The 19,023-nt window shown below is 35.8% G+C and overlaps 1 protein-coding gene across 2 annotated transcripts; it reads left to right on the top strand.

Annotated features, from left to right (window-relative positions):
- Window positions 1–875: 875 nt before the first annotated feature.
- FZD4 (frizzled class receptor 4) lies at window positions 876–11,416 on the top strand. 2 transcript variants are annotated; one of them, XM_053708637.1, is made up of 2 exons: window positions 876–963; window positions 7,580–11,416. In XM_053708637.1, exon 2 carries the CDS (start codon window positions 7,607–7,609, stop codon window positions 8,903–8,905), a length of 1,299 nt encoding a protein of 432 aa, XP_053564612.1. In that variant the 5' UTR covers window positions 876–963; window positions 7,580–7,606; the 3' UTR covers window positions 8,906–11,416. The 2 variants fall into 2 exon arrangements, with proteins under 2 accessions (XP_053564612.1, XP_053564610.1); XM_053708635.1 differs by lacking the exon at window positions 876–963 and adding an exon at window positions 2,388–3,117.
- The last annotated feature ends 7,607 nt before the right edge of the window (window positions 11,417–19,023 follow it).

Below are 19,023 nucleotides of genomic sequence, written 5' to 3' on the forward strand. Positions count from 1 at the left end.
TGTCCACTTGTGTTGCAGCAAAGCCAAGCAAGCTGAAATTAATCGGTTTAACCAGACCTGAGCTATTGAGCAGATTTCAAAGGAACAAGATCTTCCTGTCTATAAACCAGTCCAGTTTGGAATGCATAGAAAGAACTGTTTGCAGAAAAATGCAAGTGAAGTCTGTATTGTGTGATTATTTTATTAGGTTTATAATGCTGTTTAGCAAATGTTTTTGTTCATTTAACTTAGTTTAATTATATATTCTGTGTTGTGTGATTATTTTATTATGTTTATAATGCTGTTTAGCATTTAAAGTCTTCATTTCAAAGCTTTAAAAATAATGTATTAGGTGTTACTTATGACAATTTTGAGAGGGGCCTGGAACCTATCTCCCTCACTTCCCATTGACTTACATTATAAACTGGGTTTCAATTTACAACGGTTTCGATTTACAACCATTCCTTCTGGAACCTAACCCCGGCGTAAACTGAGGGCTACCTGTAGTTATGGGGAAAGTGAGAAAAGCAATGGACAATTTAAGAAATAGTGAAAACTATAAAAGTGATGAGAGACAACTAGAGTAAGAGAGAGACAGACAGGACCAGGGTCAGTAGATTATTGGGACATGACAAGACAAAGAAATAAGCCACAGCAATTTTGTAAAGACAACAGCCATAACAAGTAAAGGAGAGACAGTCAATCATCTAGAGAAAAGAGACATAATACAAGGAGATACCCAGGATAAATAAGGAAACAGACAAAAACAATTTTTGAAAATGAGTACATGTCAACAGGTTATTAGTCAGGAAATGAGATGAGGACTACACCCATCAGATTATAAGGAATAGGAGTGGTTGAGTAAAATAGTAGAAAACAGAAGAGTGAGGGAGACAGCCAGGAAAACTGAGAAAAGAAAGCAAGATAATAATAATGATGGGGTGAACCAAAAAGACAAACCATATATAGGAGGCTAATGAAGAGGTAAGAGAGACCAAAAGGAGAGAGACAAGTATTTAGAATGATAGGATGGAGACAGTTTTTATTTTAAGAATAGTCCATGAGAGAATGAAGGAGAGAGGAAGGAGTGTGTGATAGAGATTATGAGAGGGAGAGAGATAATTAGAATGAAGTAGTCATAGAAGGGATGGGTGAGCCAGGAGAATAGAATGGGCCAGTCATTGATGAAAAAATCAGCCAGAACAAGGATGGAGAGAGGAGGAGGGGGTATTTATACAAGAAAAGGAGATAGACAGCCAGTCAGAAAAGAAACTGAGAATGAGACAGTCAGGGGTGAGACAAAAATCCAATGAGAATGAGAGACAGCCAGAATTGGGATCAAACTCAGATAATGCAGAATCCAGCCTAAGATTGTATTTAAAGCTCACTGATACCAACAAGCATTATCTGATAAAGCACCAGTCTAGAAGAAAGGGCAGCAAATCCTTTAACCTGAACTGACATTTTAGGTAAGAGTGTTGTGTAATTCGTGTCTAGTACAGAGATAATCCCTCCAGTATGCTGCTCTCAGCCAGCTCAGCAGGGGAAATCATTCACGTCTCACGCACTGGAAACAGCCACAATCTGAACTTTATCCGGAGCACAAAACATTAGGAATCTCTGGATTCTTACTTTATCTTAGACCAGACAGAACTCCGTATGATGAAAGTTAGACATTAACCCCTTATAGCTTCATTAATCCTAAAAGGAAGACTGCACATCAAATCGTGTTTTTTTTGTTGTTCTGAAGCAAATCTATAGATAGCTGCAAAAAGTTTTCAGTCCTCCCAGGCAGCCAAGGGGTTAAATGTTTAAATAGTGTGTTATCATGTGACAAGGAAAGAGTTAATGAAGACTCCAAACATAAAAAAAACAACAGTTCTTAATATCAGGAAATTTAATATAAAAATTTAAATTGTACATCGTCTTGCTTTTTAGATCACTGTGACAATTAATGCACATTGCAGTTTGAATTCAGGGTACTAAAATAAGCAAGTGATCTGAACTACTACAAGTGTGCTTCAGGGGTTAATAACAATAGAATATTTATTTACTATAGGAGGGAACAGCATCTCTTATTTACGTCCCCATGTGGCAAGGAGAGAGTTAATAAAGGCAAACTCAGCTAACAACAAAAATCTGTTGGCTAGCTCTGCAATGTGCTGCAACCTTCTGTGGCAACCAAAGGGTTAGTGACAAAGGGTTTCAGAACCTTACAGATTTACTTCTAACTTTGTTTTCTAATCTCATGTGGAGAGGAGAGAGAGAGAGTGCAGGGGGTTAATAAAGCCTGCAGTAGAGAACTAAAGGAAACTTGAGAACCTGCCTGAACTGAACCTCTATGGATACCGTACCATGGGAGCAGCCAGCCCCCCCTGTAGCATACACACAGCCCTCTCCTGCCTCCTCCTCTCATTAGTACAGTGAGCAGCTCAGCAAAGAGTTGGGTAGCTCAGACCAAGGATTCTGCACTGACCATCCATCTAACCTGGACTGTCCAACTGCTCTGGAAATATACTTTCATGTCATCACCAAGATTTTTTTTATTGTTTGGATAAAATGTATTATTTTTCAAAAACAACTTGCAGCAGCTGATTCTTTTATTTTGTGGATTAACTGAATATATTTGCATTTTTGGAACAGAAGACACAAATGCATAGCAGCTTTTTAATCTTTTCATCTGATTTTTTTTTTTTTAAAACAAATGTTACTGATATTTACATTTAATTACATAGACTTTTTTTTTTCTCCTGCTACAGAGCTGAACTTTTATGTAGTCTGAGTTTTCCATTACTCATGTTTCCTTGCCTGTGAGGACTGAATGCAAGTATCAGGTTTATAAGACATTGGAGACCTGGCACTGGAATAAATATTCACATGAAGATGGGAGGAAAGTCTGAGCCAGCTGCACTTGTATTTTACTTGACTATCTTATGCTGCCTTTCTGAAAAGATATGGGGATTTGGGGATGAAGAAGAAAGACGATGTGACCCTATTAGGATTTCTATGTGCCAAAATTTGGGTTACAATGTTACAAAAATGCCAAACCTCGTTGGTCATGAGTTGCAAACAGATGCTGAGCTCCAGTTGACAACTTTTACCCCACTTATACAGTATGGATGTTCCAGCCAGCTGCAGGTGGGTAACAGTTGCACTTATTCTCTGACACCACAACAAGCTATTGCAGACAACTATATCAGCTACCAGCTAGGTTAATATTAATAGCTGCAGATATTCTAGTTGTGCATATTTCATATATTTAGTCAATAAAAGAAACCCCATCCAAAATATGATATATCAGAAAAAAGTATCCTTGAAAAAATCTGACAAATTTAGTCTTTAAAATCTATTAAAACAATTTCATTTCTGTAATAGACATTGAAGAAAATCAGTGCTCTCATGCTAAATTAATTTTAGTAATCTTCAATTTCAGTTACTTCTGGATGTCTCAGAACAACTGGATATAAATGTATTTATACATTTTTGCGAGAGTTGAGCTCTAGGAAGCAATTTGACCTGGGTGCTCTATTTACAGTTACAGGAGGGTAAAATAAGACTGGACATAGACTAGCAGGACCTTTACAAGCATATCATGTTAATCCTTAGCACTCAGATATTTTAATGAATGCAAAATAAAAATGATTTTTTTTTTTAAATTTATGTTCTTTGTATTGGGCAGGGGACATGGTTTAAAACAATTTTTATGGTCCTGTAAGGGAAAACAGCTTTAGTTTATTGCCGCTTAACCCAAGATGGAAATCACTTTAAGCTAGGCATAGACTTATACTGATCTAGTTTTGTGAAGTAAAAACATTTACTTGTATGGACAGATTGTAGGGTGGCCACACAATGTTTTTTTGGGCACCCAAAGCTTTGATCAGCTAAAATGCTAAAACCAATTACTTTAGTTTTGCAGTGTTCAAATAATGCAGGATGCAATAATGCAAATTTTGCAGGTAAAACATGCTTTAGGATACAGTGATACACGTACGTATGGTTCACGACACAGGAATACACACATGTGTACAGGGCAGGATACATTAATACACTTCCACACCTGCAACCAATGCATTGGGCAGGGATATAGATTCATACCTGAAAAAAATATCTCATGACACAGGGCACATCTACACACCTGTAAAAGTGTATGCACAGGGTATATCTACACACCTGTAAGTGTATGCACAGGGTACATCTACACACCTGTAAAAGTGTATGCACAGGGTATATCTACACACCTGTACAAAGTGTATGCACAGGGTATATCTACACACCTGTACAAAGTGTATGCACAGGGTATATCTACACACCTGTAAAAGTGTATGCACAGGGTATATCTACACACCTGTACAAAGTGTATGCACAGGGTACATCTACACACCTGTAAAAAATATATGCACAGTGTATATCTACACACCTGTAAAAGTGTATGCACAGGGTTCATCTACACACCTGTAAAAGTGTATGCACAGGGTACATCTACACACCTGTAAAAATATATGCACAGTGTATATCTACACACCTGTAAAAGTGTATGCACAGGGCATATCTACACACCTGTAAAAGTGTATGCACAGGGTACATCTACACACCTGTAAAAAATATATGCACAGTGTATATCTACACACCTGTAAAAGTGTATGCACAGGGCATATCTACACACCTGTAAAAAGTGTATGCACAGGGCATATCTACACACCTGTAAAAAATATATGCACAGTGTATATCTACACACCTGTAAAAGTGTATGCATAGGAATATATTTAAACACTTGGGTACATGGCAAGACACTGTGATACACTTCTAAACCTGTAAACAGGGCATGGCAAAAGGCATAAACCTACAGAGCAGAACACACTACACTATACACGTACCCTATATTACAATGCAGGCTACAGGGATACAATTCCAAACAAGTATTACTATGTTCATCTACGCACAATGTGCTGTTCAGGATAGAGTAATTCTGTTGCACACCAGTGTGCAGTGTACAGCTTGCCCTTACTGGTACTCTCCAGCTCATATATATATAAAAGAAAAGTAGTATTGGCGCAATCATTAGAGGTCACACATGTCAAGTTCTCCCTATCTACTTCCAGTGAGGGCATATGGCTGGCATAGACACCTGAGCTCACACTCATTTAGGCAGATTCACTTCCAGTGAGGGCATATGGCTGGCATAGACACCAGAGCTCACACTTATTTAGGCAGATTCACTTCCAGTGAGGGCATATGGCTGGCATAGACACCTGAGCTCACACTTATTTAGGCAGATTCACTTCCAGTGAGGGCATATGGCTGGCATAGACACCAGAGCTCACACTTATTTAGGCAGATTCACTTCCAGTGAGGGCATATGGCTGGCATAGACACCAGAGCTCACACTTATTTAGGCAGATTCACTTCCAGCGAGGGCATATGGCTGGCATAGACACCAGAGCTCACACTTATTTAGGCAGATTCACTTCCAGCGAGGGCATATGGCTGGCATAGACACCTGAGCTCACACTTATTTAGGCAGATTCACTTCCAGTGAGGGCATATGGCTGGCATAGACACCAGAGCTCACACTTATTTAGGCAGATTCACTTCCAGTGAGGGCATATGGCTGGCATAGACACCAGAGCTCACACTTATTTAGGCAGATTCACTTCCAGTGAGGGCATATGGCTGGCATAGACACCTGAGCTCATACTTATTTAGGCAGATTCACTTCCAGTGAGGGCATATGGCTGGCATAGACACCTGAGCTCACACTTATTTAGGCAGATTCACTTCCAGCGAGGGCATATGGCTAGCATAGACACCTGAGCTCACACTTATTTAGGCAGATTCACTTCCAGTGAGGGCATATGGCTGGCATAGACACCTGAGCTCACACTTATTTAGGCAGATTCACTTCCAGTGAGGGCATATGGCTGGCATAGACACCTGAGCTCACACTTATTTAGGCAGATTCACTTCCAGTGAGGGCATATGGCTGGCATAGACACCTGAGCTCACACTTATTTAGGCAGATTCACTTCCAGTGAGGGCATATGGCTGGCATAGACACCAGAGCTCACTAACAAGTTCTTCATCTGTTCCTCATCAATCCAGTGTTTGACACTTCCACCCCAGGTCGGTGAACTGTAGCTCTTAAAATGATGGTTGTTATTATTATTTAATAATTCAGTATAAATGTACATAGATACCATACCCTGGATCTTTAAAAAATTGTGTGCTGGCTCCTAAATATTCTTGTGGGCTACTAAACTTTATATAAACTTGTCAATCCCCATTAGTTAAGCCACCCATTTACTAATAATAGAGAGATGAGAGTGTTAGTAAATATGCTGCTGATAATAACAGAGGAATTGGAGAGAATGGAGACGCTGTTGAAAATGTTAGTGAATCTAGCACAGTGTCTCCCAGCTACCTCTGCACAATAGAATGCAACCTGCATAGACAACAATGCACACCTAGCTACTCACCAACACATGACAATGAGGGAATGCAGGCTGTATAGACACAAGAGCACACACTCACTGTCTCCCAGCCACCTCCACAGCACAATGATGGAATGCCTGTCTAGCAGAACTTTTGTCTGACTGTTGTGCTGATTGTTGATATAAGGATTTCATCTCATTGTGAAAGTGACATGTTGCACTGCAGGAATGTGAGGGCTGATCTGTCTACATGTCAGTTTCTCTAGATTTCTGTGGGAGGCTGATTAGTGTGCCTGCTAATTCCTGGCTGTTAAAATACAGGGCATATTGAATTCCCTATTAGCAAAATCTTTGTGGTCATTAGTAGAGGGGGAAAAAGTGACTGGTTTAATCTGCAGAGTCTAACAAACAAAGCTGAAAACTTTCCAGATGTTAAACTTCTGCTGATTTCAGTTTATCTTTAGGTGGGAAGATTACAGATAAGTAACATGATAATTCACAGCAGTTAATCAACTAAAACAAACAATTTATAATTAAGAGGATTAACAAAACATTCCACTAAGGAGACTGTCTTCTAGCAAATATCTATATGTTTAAAAGGTCAAACATGCATCTTAAATATATCACTGTGTTCCATTGTGAAGCCTTTCTCATGTTTATCTTGCACATTGATTAGAACAGATTCTGTTTGGAATGTTGTGTTAAAATGCTAAACTTTCCTATTTTAGGGTAAACTGAGATTAACAAAAGGAATTTACAAGTTGGGCAGACAATCAAAAATAAAAATCACCTTTATTAACCAAATAGAATGTAAACAGCATAGCAGCTGGAGCTAAACCGTCACAAATACCAAACATAAAAAACACACATTGCTTTAATACTACAGATTTTCATGCAATTAATTGAGTTTCACCATAGTTTGTCTCAAAGGCTAAATGACTAATATATTTGTCTGAATAGTATCTGGAAGGACCCTAGCAATTTATTGTGATGCTAAAAATTATTTTACATTTAAACAATGCTGTCTAAAGATGCATGTTAAGGCAATTTATTTGGGCATTATAACTATTACTTTTTCATTATGTTGTTAACTGAATTAAATACACCCATTGGGAAGGTCTTTGTGTGCTGTGTTATTCCTAAAACATTCTATTTTTTTTTCTCTTTTACAGTTTTTCCTTTGTTCTGTGTACGTTCCAATGTGCACTGAGAAAATTAACATCCCAATAGGTCCCTGCGGTGGTATGTGCCTTTCTGTCAAACGAAGGTGTGAGCCTGTTTTGAAAGAATTTGGATTTGCCTGGCCAGACAGTTTAAATTGCAGTAAATTTCCACCACAAAATGACCACAATCATATGTGCATGGAGGGACCAGGAGATGAAGATGTCCAACTCCATACTAAGGTTTTACAGCCTGGAGAGGAATGTAATTCATTTGGGCCTAACTCAGATCAGTACACCTGGGTAAAAAGGAGCATGACCTGCGTTTTAAAATGTGGTTATGACGCAGGACTTTATAGCAGATTGTATAAGGAATTTACAGACATCTGGATGGCTGTATGGGCCAGTTTATGTTTTATATCCACTGCCTTCACTGTTCTCACTTTTCTCATTGACTCATCCAGATTTTCTTACCCTGAGCGCCCCATTATTTTTCTGAGCATGTGCTACAATATTTATAGCATAGCTTATATTGTTAGGTTAACTGTTGGCCGGGAAAGGATATCCTGCGATTTTGAAGAGGCAGCAGAACCTGTCCTTATACAAGAAGGTCTAAAGAACACAGGATGTGCTATTATTTTCTTGCTGATGTACTTTTTTGGAATGGCTAGCTCCATCTGGTGGGTGATTTTAACACTGACTTGGTTTCTGGCTGCTGGACTGAAGTGGGGGCATGAAGCCATTGAGATGCACAGTTCCTATTTCCATATTGCAGCTTGGGCTATTCCTGCAGTAAAGACAATAGTCATACTAATTATGAGATTAGTAGATGCTGAGGAACTTACTGGGTTATGCTATGTAGGTAATCAAAACATTGATGCCCTCACTGGTTTTGTGGTTGCTCCACTGTTTACTTATTTGGTGATAGGAACTCTGTTCATTGCAGCTGGACTTGTAGCTCTTTTTAAAATTAGATCAAATCTTCAAAAAGATGGAACGAAAACAGACAAGCTGGAGAGGCTAATGGTCAAAATTGGAGTCTTCTCCGTCCTTTACACCGTCCCAGCTACATGTGTCATAGCGTGTTATTTTTATGAAATCTCCAATTGGGCAGTTTTTCGTTACACAGCTGATGATTCCAACATGGCTGTGGAAATGCTTAAGATTTTTATGTCTCTCTTGGTGGGAATCACTTCCGGCATGTGGATCTGGTCTGCCAAAACATTACACACCTGGCAGAAATGTTCAAACAGACTAGTGAACTCTGGGAAGGTAAAACGAAAGAAAAGAACTGATAGTTGGGTTAAACCTGGAAAAGGGAATGAGACTGTGGTATAGTCAACAACTGCACACAACCTGGCTTTCATTTGAAGGAGAAGCATTACTCTTAACCAAGTTTTACTTGCAACATTTTGCTACCTGGTACTGGTTCCCTAGACAACTGGAGGTCATATATGTGTGAAACTGGTTAAGCGAATAATACCTGTGATGAACTAGGGGAGTACACAGCTTGAAGCAATCAATTGTTGAAAGCTGAGAATCCAAAAAACGGTGTTCTTTTTGGTTGAGCTGAAGTCACTGGTTTCAGATTCAGAGACCTCTGTTTGACCCCACTAGTGACAAACAAAACTTAGTTATTTGGAGCAGAAATCTCTTTTGTTAATTACATTGTATTATGTTGCATATTTATCAGACCTTTATAGGATAACAGCATGCAAGATACAATGATGTACTTAAGTCTTAACAGATCTTTTAGCTGTCTAACTCAAAAGCTGCTTTTCCAAGACTTCCTTCAACTAAAAGGTGATACCTGTAAACTGATGCCCAAAATTGCATTTCAGGTTTGGAGATCTAAAATTATGTACAGTAAACATGCCCCAAGGTATATTATATATATATTTTTTAAGATATATATTTAGTAAGAGTAACCACTAAACACTGGATATGTTAAATAGAGTTTGCTCTTTGGTGCCTTTAAAGTGGACTTATTATTTATGTTGCTGCCTAATCAACCAGATAAATGTTCTTAGAATTTATCTGGAAACCAAGGGGTTGAACAGATGGCTATTTCCTGTGAGTTTATAACACTATGCACTATATATGGAAAATGACAGCCCTATAGGGGTTTCAAAACAAAAAAAAAATGGAAACTGAAAATAATGCACTATTTTTAAATTAGCAGTGGCCTATTTTTGAGGTGCCATTTTGGAACATAGCAATGATAATGTTGGAGACTTAAGTGTTTTCATTTATAAAGTTGCAAGTTCTCTATCTTATCCCCACTTCTATGCATTGCCTGTTTTATATAGACAGACTGACTAGCACATATTTTTTATGACTGGAAGTTAATGTATTGTTAACACTTTACAAAGCTTCTTACACTATCCAACAGCTGTCTATTAATGCTAACTTCATTTATAGACTCTCACAATATTTCACGTGTAATTTTTATTTCTAAAACATTTCTGTTCTGGTAAATGAATTTGTTCACTAACAAATTAGGTCTACAGTGCTTGAGAAACGTCCTATAGTTATTTTGTATGCCCCAAAAGTAGTATATATTCCAGGAATTTAACAGGAAGTTCAGGGGCTATTGCCCAAAATAAATCTTATTAGCTCCTAATTAATATTTCTTATTCATTTGCTCCTGGGAAATGCCAAGATATTACATATTATGTTTATTTTCTATAACAATACATATTGATATCAGTTACATAGAATTTATTTATTACATACTTAGACTGGGCATTAGTCAATCATAATGTACAATCAGGAGTGTACTGGAAGTATATTCAGGCATTCAGCCCCTTGTAACCCCTGTCATTTCCAACTTGCTGACCATCAGTAAATTAAAGGGATACATTTAAAAACACTTTCCAATTTACTTGTGTTGTCAAACTTACCTGTTTTTTGCTGTTAGCTTTTGTTAAAGCTTAGCTTCTTTCCATGATAGCATACTCAGGTAACCTCAGGAGCGTGCATGTGACTTGAGGACTTACTCAAAAGACATGAGCATGCCCCAAGCCTTCCTCAGTATGTTCTTATGAAATGGCACTAAGTATACTAAGAGAATAATGTATATTTTATAATAGGACAATATTTTATAATTGGACAATATAATTTTTTTAAACAAATTGGTTATCACATTACATGTGATCAAATTCTGATAATTATTCTCTAGCTATAGCAATAATATTTATTTTTGTAATTGGAAAATTCCATAAAAATTAACATATTTTTATGCACAGCTGCATGATTTACCTCCTCCTAAATATCTGGCTTATTTTATATGATATAAGTGTTTGTCAGCCGCTGTAAAAGACAATCATATTTTGTAATTTAGTGTTAAACTAGATACAGTTTTATATATTATTAATGCTATGTTACGTATTCTGTGTATTTATTAACATTTCACTGCACTAGTTAGTGTAAGCACAACATTACTGCCAACCACTGAAAAAATCATTTTATTAGACTCCTAAACAAATATAAAATGAGATTTTTTTAATTGTTGTTTATAAGACACAAAAAACACATTTGTACTCTCAACAAATTTTTAAAATCAATGTATTTAAGATATAACTTCCTGCAGTTTGGTAATTTGCTTTACTCTAGGATGTTAAAGGGGCATTTTATGCATTTTTTAATTAGAGGATATTGCAAACTGTGATACACCAGACATCTAGTGATTTCTGCATTCATTGCATTAACAGGACTGTGAGTGATTTAGCTTGCACAGTAGGCTTACATTTTGTCAGTGTGCATACTGGGTATACTATTTATATAATGGAATGTATTGACTTTTCACTTTGAACATTTTCTACTAAACCTTAATCTTTAAAAAAGAAAGATTTTCCATTTTTTTTTTATATAGTTCACATAACACATTCTAGGTCTATTTTTGAGAACTCCATTGCAGCCATTTAAAAAATTATAGCATGAATGCCCCCTAGTGGGAAGGTTTATTTTTGTAAATGATTAATAAACACAACATTCCACCAAGGGATATAATCTTAATGAAGGCAGGAGACGGTCAGACTTTGCTAGTGTATTTGCAGGATATTTTGCTCTTGAACATAGGGAAGCTGATGTTTTTCTAAAGTTCACCAACTATAAATTACTGAGCTACATTTATAAGAGCTTTGCTGAAGAACTGATAAAGTTGATAAGATTTAAAGTATACTATGGGAAACATGAATTCTTCACAACATGAACATACAGATTAAAGGGTCATGAAACCTCATTCATGATTCAGACATAGCATACCGTTTTAACCCTTTGAGTGCTAAGCACTTTCCCACCTGGGTGCTAAGGTTTTTTTTAAAGGGGCTTTTATTTAATATTTTTAAAAATATTTTTTTTAAACTTTTTTTATTTATTTCAGATCCCCAAGACTTACACCGTTGGAAAGGTTAGGCGATTACCTTTCCAACGGTGGGTCTTGGGGGTCTGTAGCTGCTTAGATGCCTGAGATACAGGCTTCTAAGCAGCATGCCCCCTGCTCCTATATTTAACATTGTTAATGTTAAATAAAGTTGCACAGTGACGTCATCACGTTTATTGCACGTGACGTCACCACGCAAAAAGGGATATTAAACCCAAATTTTATAATTTACTCCTATTATCAATTGTCTTCGTTCTCTTGGTTTTTTTTATTTGAAAAGTAGGGATTTAAGCTTAGGAACGGCCCATTTTTGGTTCAGTACCTGGGTGGTGCTTCCTGATTGGTGTTGCCAATGAAGCCACCTATTAGCAAGCGCTAACTAGGGTGCTGAACCAAAAATGGGCCGGCTCCTAAGTTTAAATGTTTGCTTTTTCAAATAAAGATATCAAGAATACAAAGACAAATTAATAATAGAATTAAATTAGAAAGTTGCTTAAAATTGCATGCTCTATCTGATGCATGAAAGAAATTTGTCGGATACAGTGTCTGTACCATTGCCTAATTGTAGTCAGTAATAATTAGGAGTCTTTTGTACCCCTCACTGACAATTTATATTAAAGGGATAGGAAAGTCAAAATTAAACGTGCATGATTCCAATAGAGTATGTAATTTTAAGAGACTTTTAAATTTACTTCTATTTTCAAATGTGCTTTGTTCTCTTGGTATCCTTTATGGAAAATTAATACGCACATATCCTACACTAGTGGGAGCTAACTGCTGATTGGTGCCTGCACACATTTGTCTCTTGTGATTGGCTAACTAGATGTGTTTAACTTGCTGCAAGTGGTCCAATGCTGTTCCTTAAACAAAGGATAACAAGAAAACTAAGCAAATTTGATAATGGAAAAAAATTTGAAAGTTGTTTAAAATTGTATGTTCTATCCAAATCATGAAAGAAAATGTGTGTGGGGGGGGGGGGTTCCTGTCCCTTTAACCGTTGCTTTAGACACATACATCATTTGCAAAGAAACAAAATCATTGCCAGACTTTGGCTATGTCTAGCAAGTACAACAACATAATTGTTTGTACAAATTACCATTACTTTTCCGATTCATCCTAATTGTATATTATAGAGAAAGCAACACATTTTTTTTTATTTCAGCAATTGATATGGAATGTTTTCTTTACTTGTGACTAGAATGGTGAACATTGTAAATCTTTTTAGAAACATCTGGAAACTATGACTGTTGGGATTAACTTTTGGTTCAGTTACATATGAACTCAGCAGACCCAGAATGCAACAATGTAATTTTATATCAACTGACAGTTTTTGGTGAACGATTTGTAGTTATTTAGGTTCATAAATGTACATCTATCAATATTCTACAGAATTAGTGTAGGGATGGGAAAAAGTGTTCAGCAGACTAATTAAATAAAACAACTAATATTGGCTATATGAGTTCATCATAAAATAATTTAGAATTTTTGCAAAATATTTTCATTATTTATATTTGCAAATAGCAATAATTCCCTAGGTTGAATCTAGTATTTGCATTTTAAATTAAGGGAATTAATACTGAAATGTAAATGTATTACATTTTATATTTGCATATTTACATGTTATATTAACATTTATTTTATAGCAATATTTGAATTTAAGTGTATTATGTTAATGGAGACAAAGATGATTTAAAGGGAACCTAGTATGGGACAGTGTTTGATGTAACAATGTTTTTCAACTCAAATTATTTTTTGTTATATTGTTTGAAAGCTTTGATGCTCACTATAAATGCTTAGCTAAATGCCAACTCTACAGAGTTGTAATTCTGAATAATCACATTTGCAAACCAGTTTAAAACATACTGCCATGTTCCACTATTCTAAATATATTTGTATTACTACCTGTAAATAAAATCACAGCTTAGGAAGAAAAAATAAAAGAAAGAAATATTATAGTGTAAACTAAGTATTTTACCACTAATACAATGTTTATAAACTAAACATAACTTTTTTTCTGCATGATTTTTTTTGGAACAATTAATACCAACATTCTTGTGCCTTAGAAGTTTAGTAAAAACATTTAAATAAACAAACAAAAAACAACAAATTACTTTGTACTATTTAATAGCTTTTTATTCAATATTTATCTGCTGACAAACATACTTCTGAAATATTTTACAAATACTTCTAGGTACAAGGCAAATATTCATGTTAAACATGAATTTGTGAAGCTCTGTGGAGATAGACACTGCTTGTAAAGGAATGTTATATTTTGTATATATCTTTATTGATATTTCTTGTAAATTTCTAATTTATCGCTGTACAAATCTTTTATATTTAATTTTTTATCAAAAAATAAAAAACATTGAAAAAAAAGCATATTGTGTAATAGTATTTATTTACTTACTGTGTGTATCATATAGGAAACGTATAAATTTAATGGCATTAGACTTCTTTACTGAAAACTGACTTTCAGCAGACACTTTTATCATTCATTTGCAATACTGCCATGCTCTTGTATTGAGCAGTGTATTAATGTTTGCTGATTAGTAGCTTTCAAGAGCAACAACCTTATACATGCATATGGTGTAAAAATGTACAGAAGAAGGAGGAAAAAAGATAAAAGAGTGAATCCTTCCCCTCTCGTCTACATTATCAAATCTGCAGATGGACAAGTTTTCAAGTAGGGAACCTGTCCTTCTGTTATCACCACTTGCAATGCTGTATTGTTTGGGGAAATTAAAGGGACACTCAGGTTAAATTACATTTTCATGATTCAGATACAGCATGGAATTTTAAACAACTTTCCAATTTACTTCCATTACAAAAAATGTGCAGTCTTTTATATTTACAATTTTTGAGTCACCAGATCCTACTGAGCATGTGCAAGAATTCACAGACTATACGTATATATGCATTTGTGATTGGCTGATTGCTATCACATGGTACAAGGGGAGTGGAAATATACATAACTTTGAAATTTGTTATAAAAAAATCTACTACTCATTTGAAGTTCAGACTAAGTGCTATTGCATTGTCTTGTTATCTTGCATTTGTTGATTCTGTAAATCTAATGTGTTGACTGGTCCTTTAACCAGAGATCTCTCTGATTAGTTAAGTCAATCACCTTGAACTTGCTTGTTTGGGGCAATTTATCTTCACCCCCTCAGATGTTGAAATGTTAAATTTGGCATTTCAACATTGCAGAAAATTTTTCATTAAAAGACCACTAAACACAAATTGTAAACTAAATGATTTTGAACCTTCATATCTAAGAATAATTTTACAATGAAAACTACAGCTTTATTTTGTCAAATTAGTATATTGTTTTATATTTATTAATTTCACTGATTCCCCTAGAACAAAATAATTCTTGCTAACCAATCACAAACTAATATTCAGATACAGCATGAACTCTGTTGGCACATGCACAGTTGTGAGAGACTGGGGAAACCTGCCCTTTCTTTTAGTTTAGCACTGATTCAACTTAGTTACCATTGCAAAGCATGATTCTCCTATCATGATTGTTGATGAAAAACTGTTAATCCACCCTTTACAAACATATGACTGCTGAGAATCTTAGAGGGGAGGGGGAAGTAAACAAAGGCTTGCATAAATTGCCTAAAATGATTAACCCAAACCTCCCTGGGAGAAAGTAAAACAAGCACAGTTTTTAGATGTATTTTACAGCAAAAGGCAGCAAAAAAATAATGAATGTATATTGCAATAATGTTTCACTTTCAATAATGAAACATTTTATGTTGTTGAAATGTTTAATGGAAGTGAAACATTATTGCAATATATATTCATTATTTATTTTGCTCCCTTCTGCTGTAAAACACATCTGAAATGTGTACTTGTTTCACTTTCTCCCAGGGAGGCTTGGGTTCATACTTTTAGCTAATTTTCTGTGAGTCTGTTAAATGGACACTAAAGCCAAAATTAAACTTAATGCTTCAGACAGAGTATTTTACTTCTATTATCATATTTTTTCACAGTCTTTTTATATGTATACACTTGTTGAGGCACCAGGTCCTACTGAGCATGTTCATAAAGTATACCTATACTATTCTGTGATTGGCTGATGGCTATCACATGAGACAGGGGGCTGATAAATGGGGAAAATATACATTTGTTACAAAAAAAATCTGCAGCTTATTTGAAATTCAGAGTAAGGGGACGATTTAACAAGCCCTGCATTGAGCTGTTTCCGCGCAAGCCTTCAGGCTCGCCGGAAACAGGAGTTAAGAAGAAGCTTAACTCGTCCGCCACTTCTGAGACGGCGGACAGCAATCCGCCCGATCGCATATGATCGGGTTGATTGACATGAAATGCTTGTGCAATGATAAATGATGACAGCGTATGCTGTCAGTATTTATCAATGTGCGGTGGACATGATCCGCTACAGCCCACACATAGAGAATTCGTCCCCATAGGGTTGTTACATTGTCTTTAGATTATGCACTTCTTAATTATGCAATTCTACTGTATTAAGTGGTCATTTAACCCTCCACTTCTCCCTCACCTTATCTGTACACATTTGATTTTTTTTAAGGGGGATTATCAGTTTATGGGTATTCTAAGTAATTAAGGTGTAAACATTGTGTTTATATAAGTATATTTTTATATTTAGCTATTAGATGGAGATTAGAAAGGAATGTATGTCTGGTTAAATACCTGTTAAATAAATATTACTAAGAAGCTAAGTTGAATCAATGGTAGACCACCTTAAAGACAGGCTACCCCAGTCTCTTTCCTTAAAGGGACAGTATACACCAATTTTCATATAACTGCATGTAATGGACACTACTATAAAGAAGAATATGCACAAATATTGATAGAAAAATCAGCTACATTGTAAACTGCTGCAAGTCAAAAGTAATCAGTAGTCATGTCCCTTTAAACACATAGGGCTAGATTTATCAAAGCCATTCTCCTTTAATTCCGTCCAAAATAGCGCATACGACCTGATCGTCATATTCATCACGGCACTCTGCGCCTATAATTGCGCAAATCTGAAAGAAACTTCTTCGCACTCCGCTTGCATTCGCCTAGGCGCACAGGCTCGCTCCCGAGTGCAACAATATACATTAGTAATAGGCGTAATTTAACAGCCCGACCTACAAATATGCCCAATTTCTCATTTATCATTGCTTTGCACCAATATGGAACTGCAATTTCGGCTTCAATTGCGTGTTGTATATTTCACTAAATATTTAAACTAAAGACTGAGGCAAACACCATTATAATACATGCTTTTACATCTTTTGATGCAGTACTTTCTTCTTTTAACTAATTTTTTAAAGGCTCAGCACCAAGAAGAGACTGCTATTGCCAGAAATTTGCGCTTCCACAGGCGCATATGGGTACAGTTTTATATATATCGATATATTGATATATTTATTTTTGCGATCTTAAATTATCAACATATGGAAAAAAAAGCACATCAACATTATATAATATAAATATAAGCTAAATATTAACTTAAAAAAAGTTTTTTTAATAACCAAAACATGGCGGCGTAAATATTTATAGGGATGTACTGTGATAAATAGGGAGTAAATAGGGAGTAAATGCTGTTTCCGACAGGCAAAATTTATCATTATTACGCCCCAGCTCTCCTGCGCAAAGTTACGTCTATTTTATTGATAAATTCAGGCGCACATGTGCGCTTCTCCAGAGGCGAGCTGGGGCGCAGTTACAGGCGAGGCACATACAGAGTTCGCCTAGCCTTTGATAAATCTAGCCCATAGTTATGCTTGTTTATTACTGAGGCACTCCTTAGCAGGACATGATTTATGACTACTGGCTAAATACATATGTTGGTCCTGATTGACTCCCCAACATTACATTGTGCCTCTCAGGTGGGGCTTTGATTGTGTGCTTAACCTTCTTGTGAAGGTTAAATATAAAATTACATGATCATTTGTGCAATAATAAAATGACATGAGTACATATTATTGGGTTTTCATGCAACTTTAATCGCTTGCCTTACTTTAAAGGGATACTAACCCCTCATTTTTTCTTTCATGATTCAGATAGAGCATGCAATTTTAAGCAACTTTCTAATTTACTCCTATTATCAATTTTTCTTTGTTCTCATGTTATCTTGATTTGAAAACGCAGTAATAAAAGGTTAGGAGCCGGCCCATTTTTTAGTTCAGCACCTTGGTAGAGCTGCTGATTGGTTTGCTACATTTAGCCACAAATCAGCAAGTGCTATCCATGTGCTGAACAAAAAATGTTCTGGCTCTAAAGCTTACAGTACTGCTTTTTCAAATCAAGATAGCATGAGAACAAAGAAAAATTGATAATAGGAGTAAATTAGAAAGGTGCTTAAAATCTCATGCTCTATCTGAATCATGAAATAAAAAAAAATGGGTTTAGTATCCCTTTAAGTGATATTAAAGTATTTATTTTTTTCTTATCCAAATTGGAGCATTTTAAAATACCTAAAAATGTTTTTCATGTATTTATTTATTTTGACAAATAGATGTTCCTGTGCAAAGAAACAAAAAAATAACACAATTCTTTTGTTTTTATTCTTGTGAGACAGGTCACGGTGCACGGATAAAGCAGTGGGAATTCTGCTTATCAGACAGTGAGCAATCAGTCTATAAAGAGACAGTAACTGCCGGGTACAACTACAATAAAATGACTAATATTCATCATGCTGTTGTTTTTTTTCCGCCTGTGGTTCTCTTCAAAGCTCTTCTCCTGTTTCTAATTTATAATGAATTAACTGAGCAAGATTCAGTGCTAAATCACCTTAGGGGTAAATTTATTAAGCTGCATATTGGCAGCTTCTGAGGTTTTGTGGTGCAAACTCACACGAATGAGACTGCTGCAGTCACACATTTAAAGGGACATTAAAAATGAATTGTAAGCTGCATGATAATGTACCTCCATATCTGAGAAGAATGTTGCAATGAAAAAAAAACAGCTTTATATTCTCAAACAAGCAGATTGTTTTATGATTTTTCTTTGAACTGATTTCCCAGTGCCCCAGAACAAAAGAACCCTTGCTGACCAATCACAAACTAATATTCAGATATAGCATGAACTCTGCACA

This window comes from Bombina bombina, chromosome 3, assembly GCF_027579735.1.
Source record: "Bombina bombina isolate aBomBom1 chromosome 3, aBomBom1.pri, whole genome shotgun sequence".
Classification (NCBI taxonomy): Eukaryota; Metazoa; Chordata; class Amphibia; order Anura; family Bombinatoridae; genus Bombina; species Bombina bombina.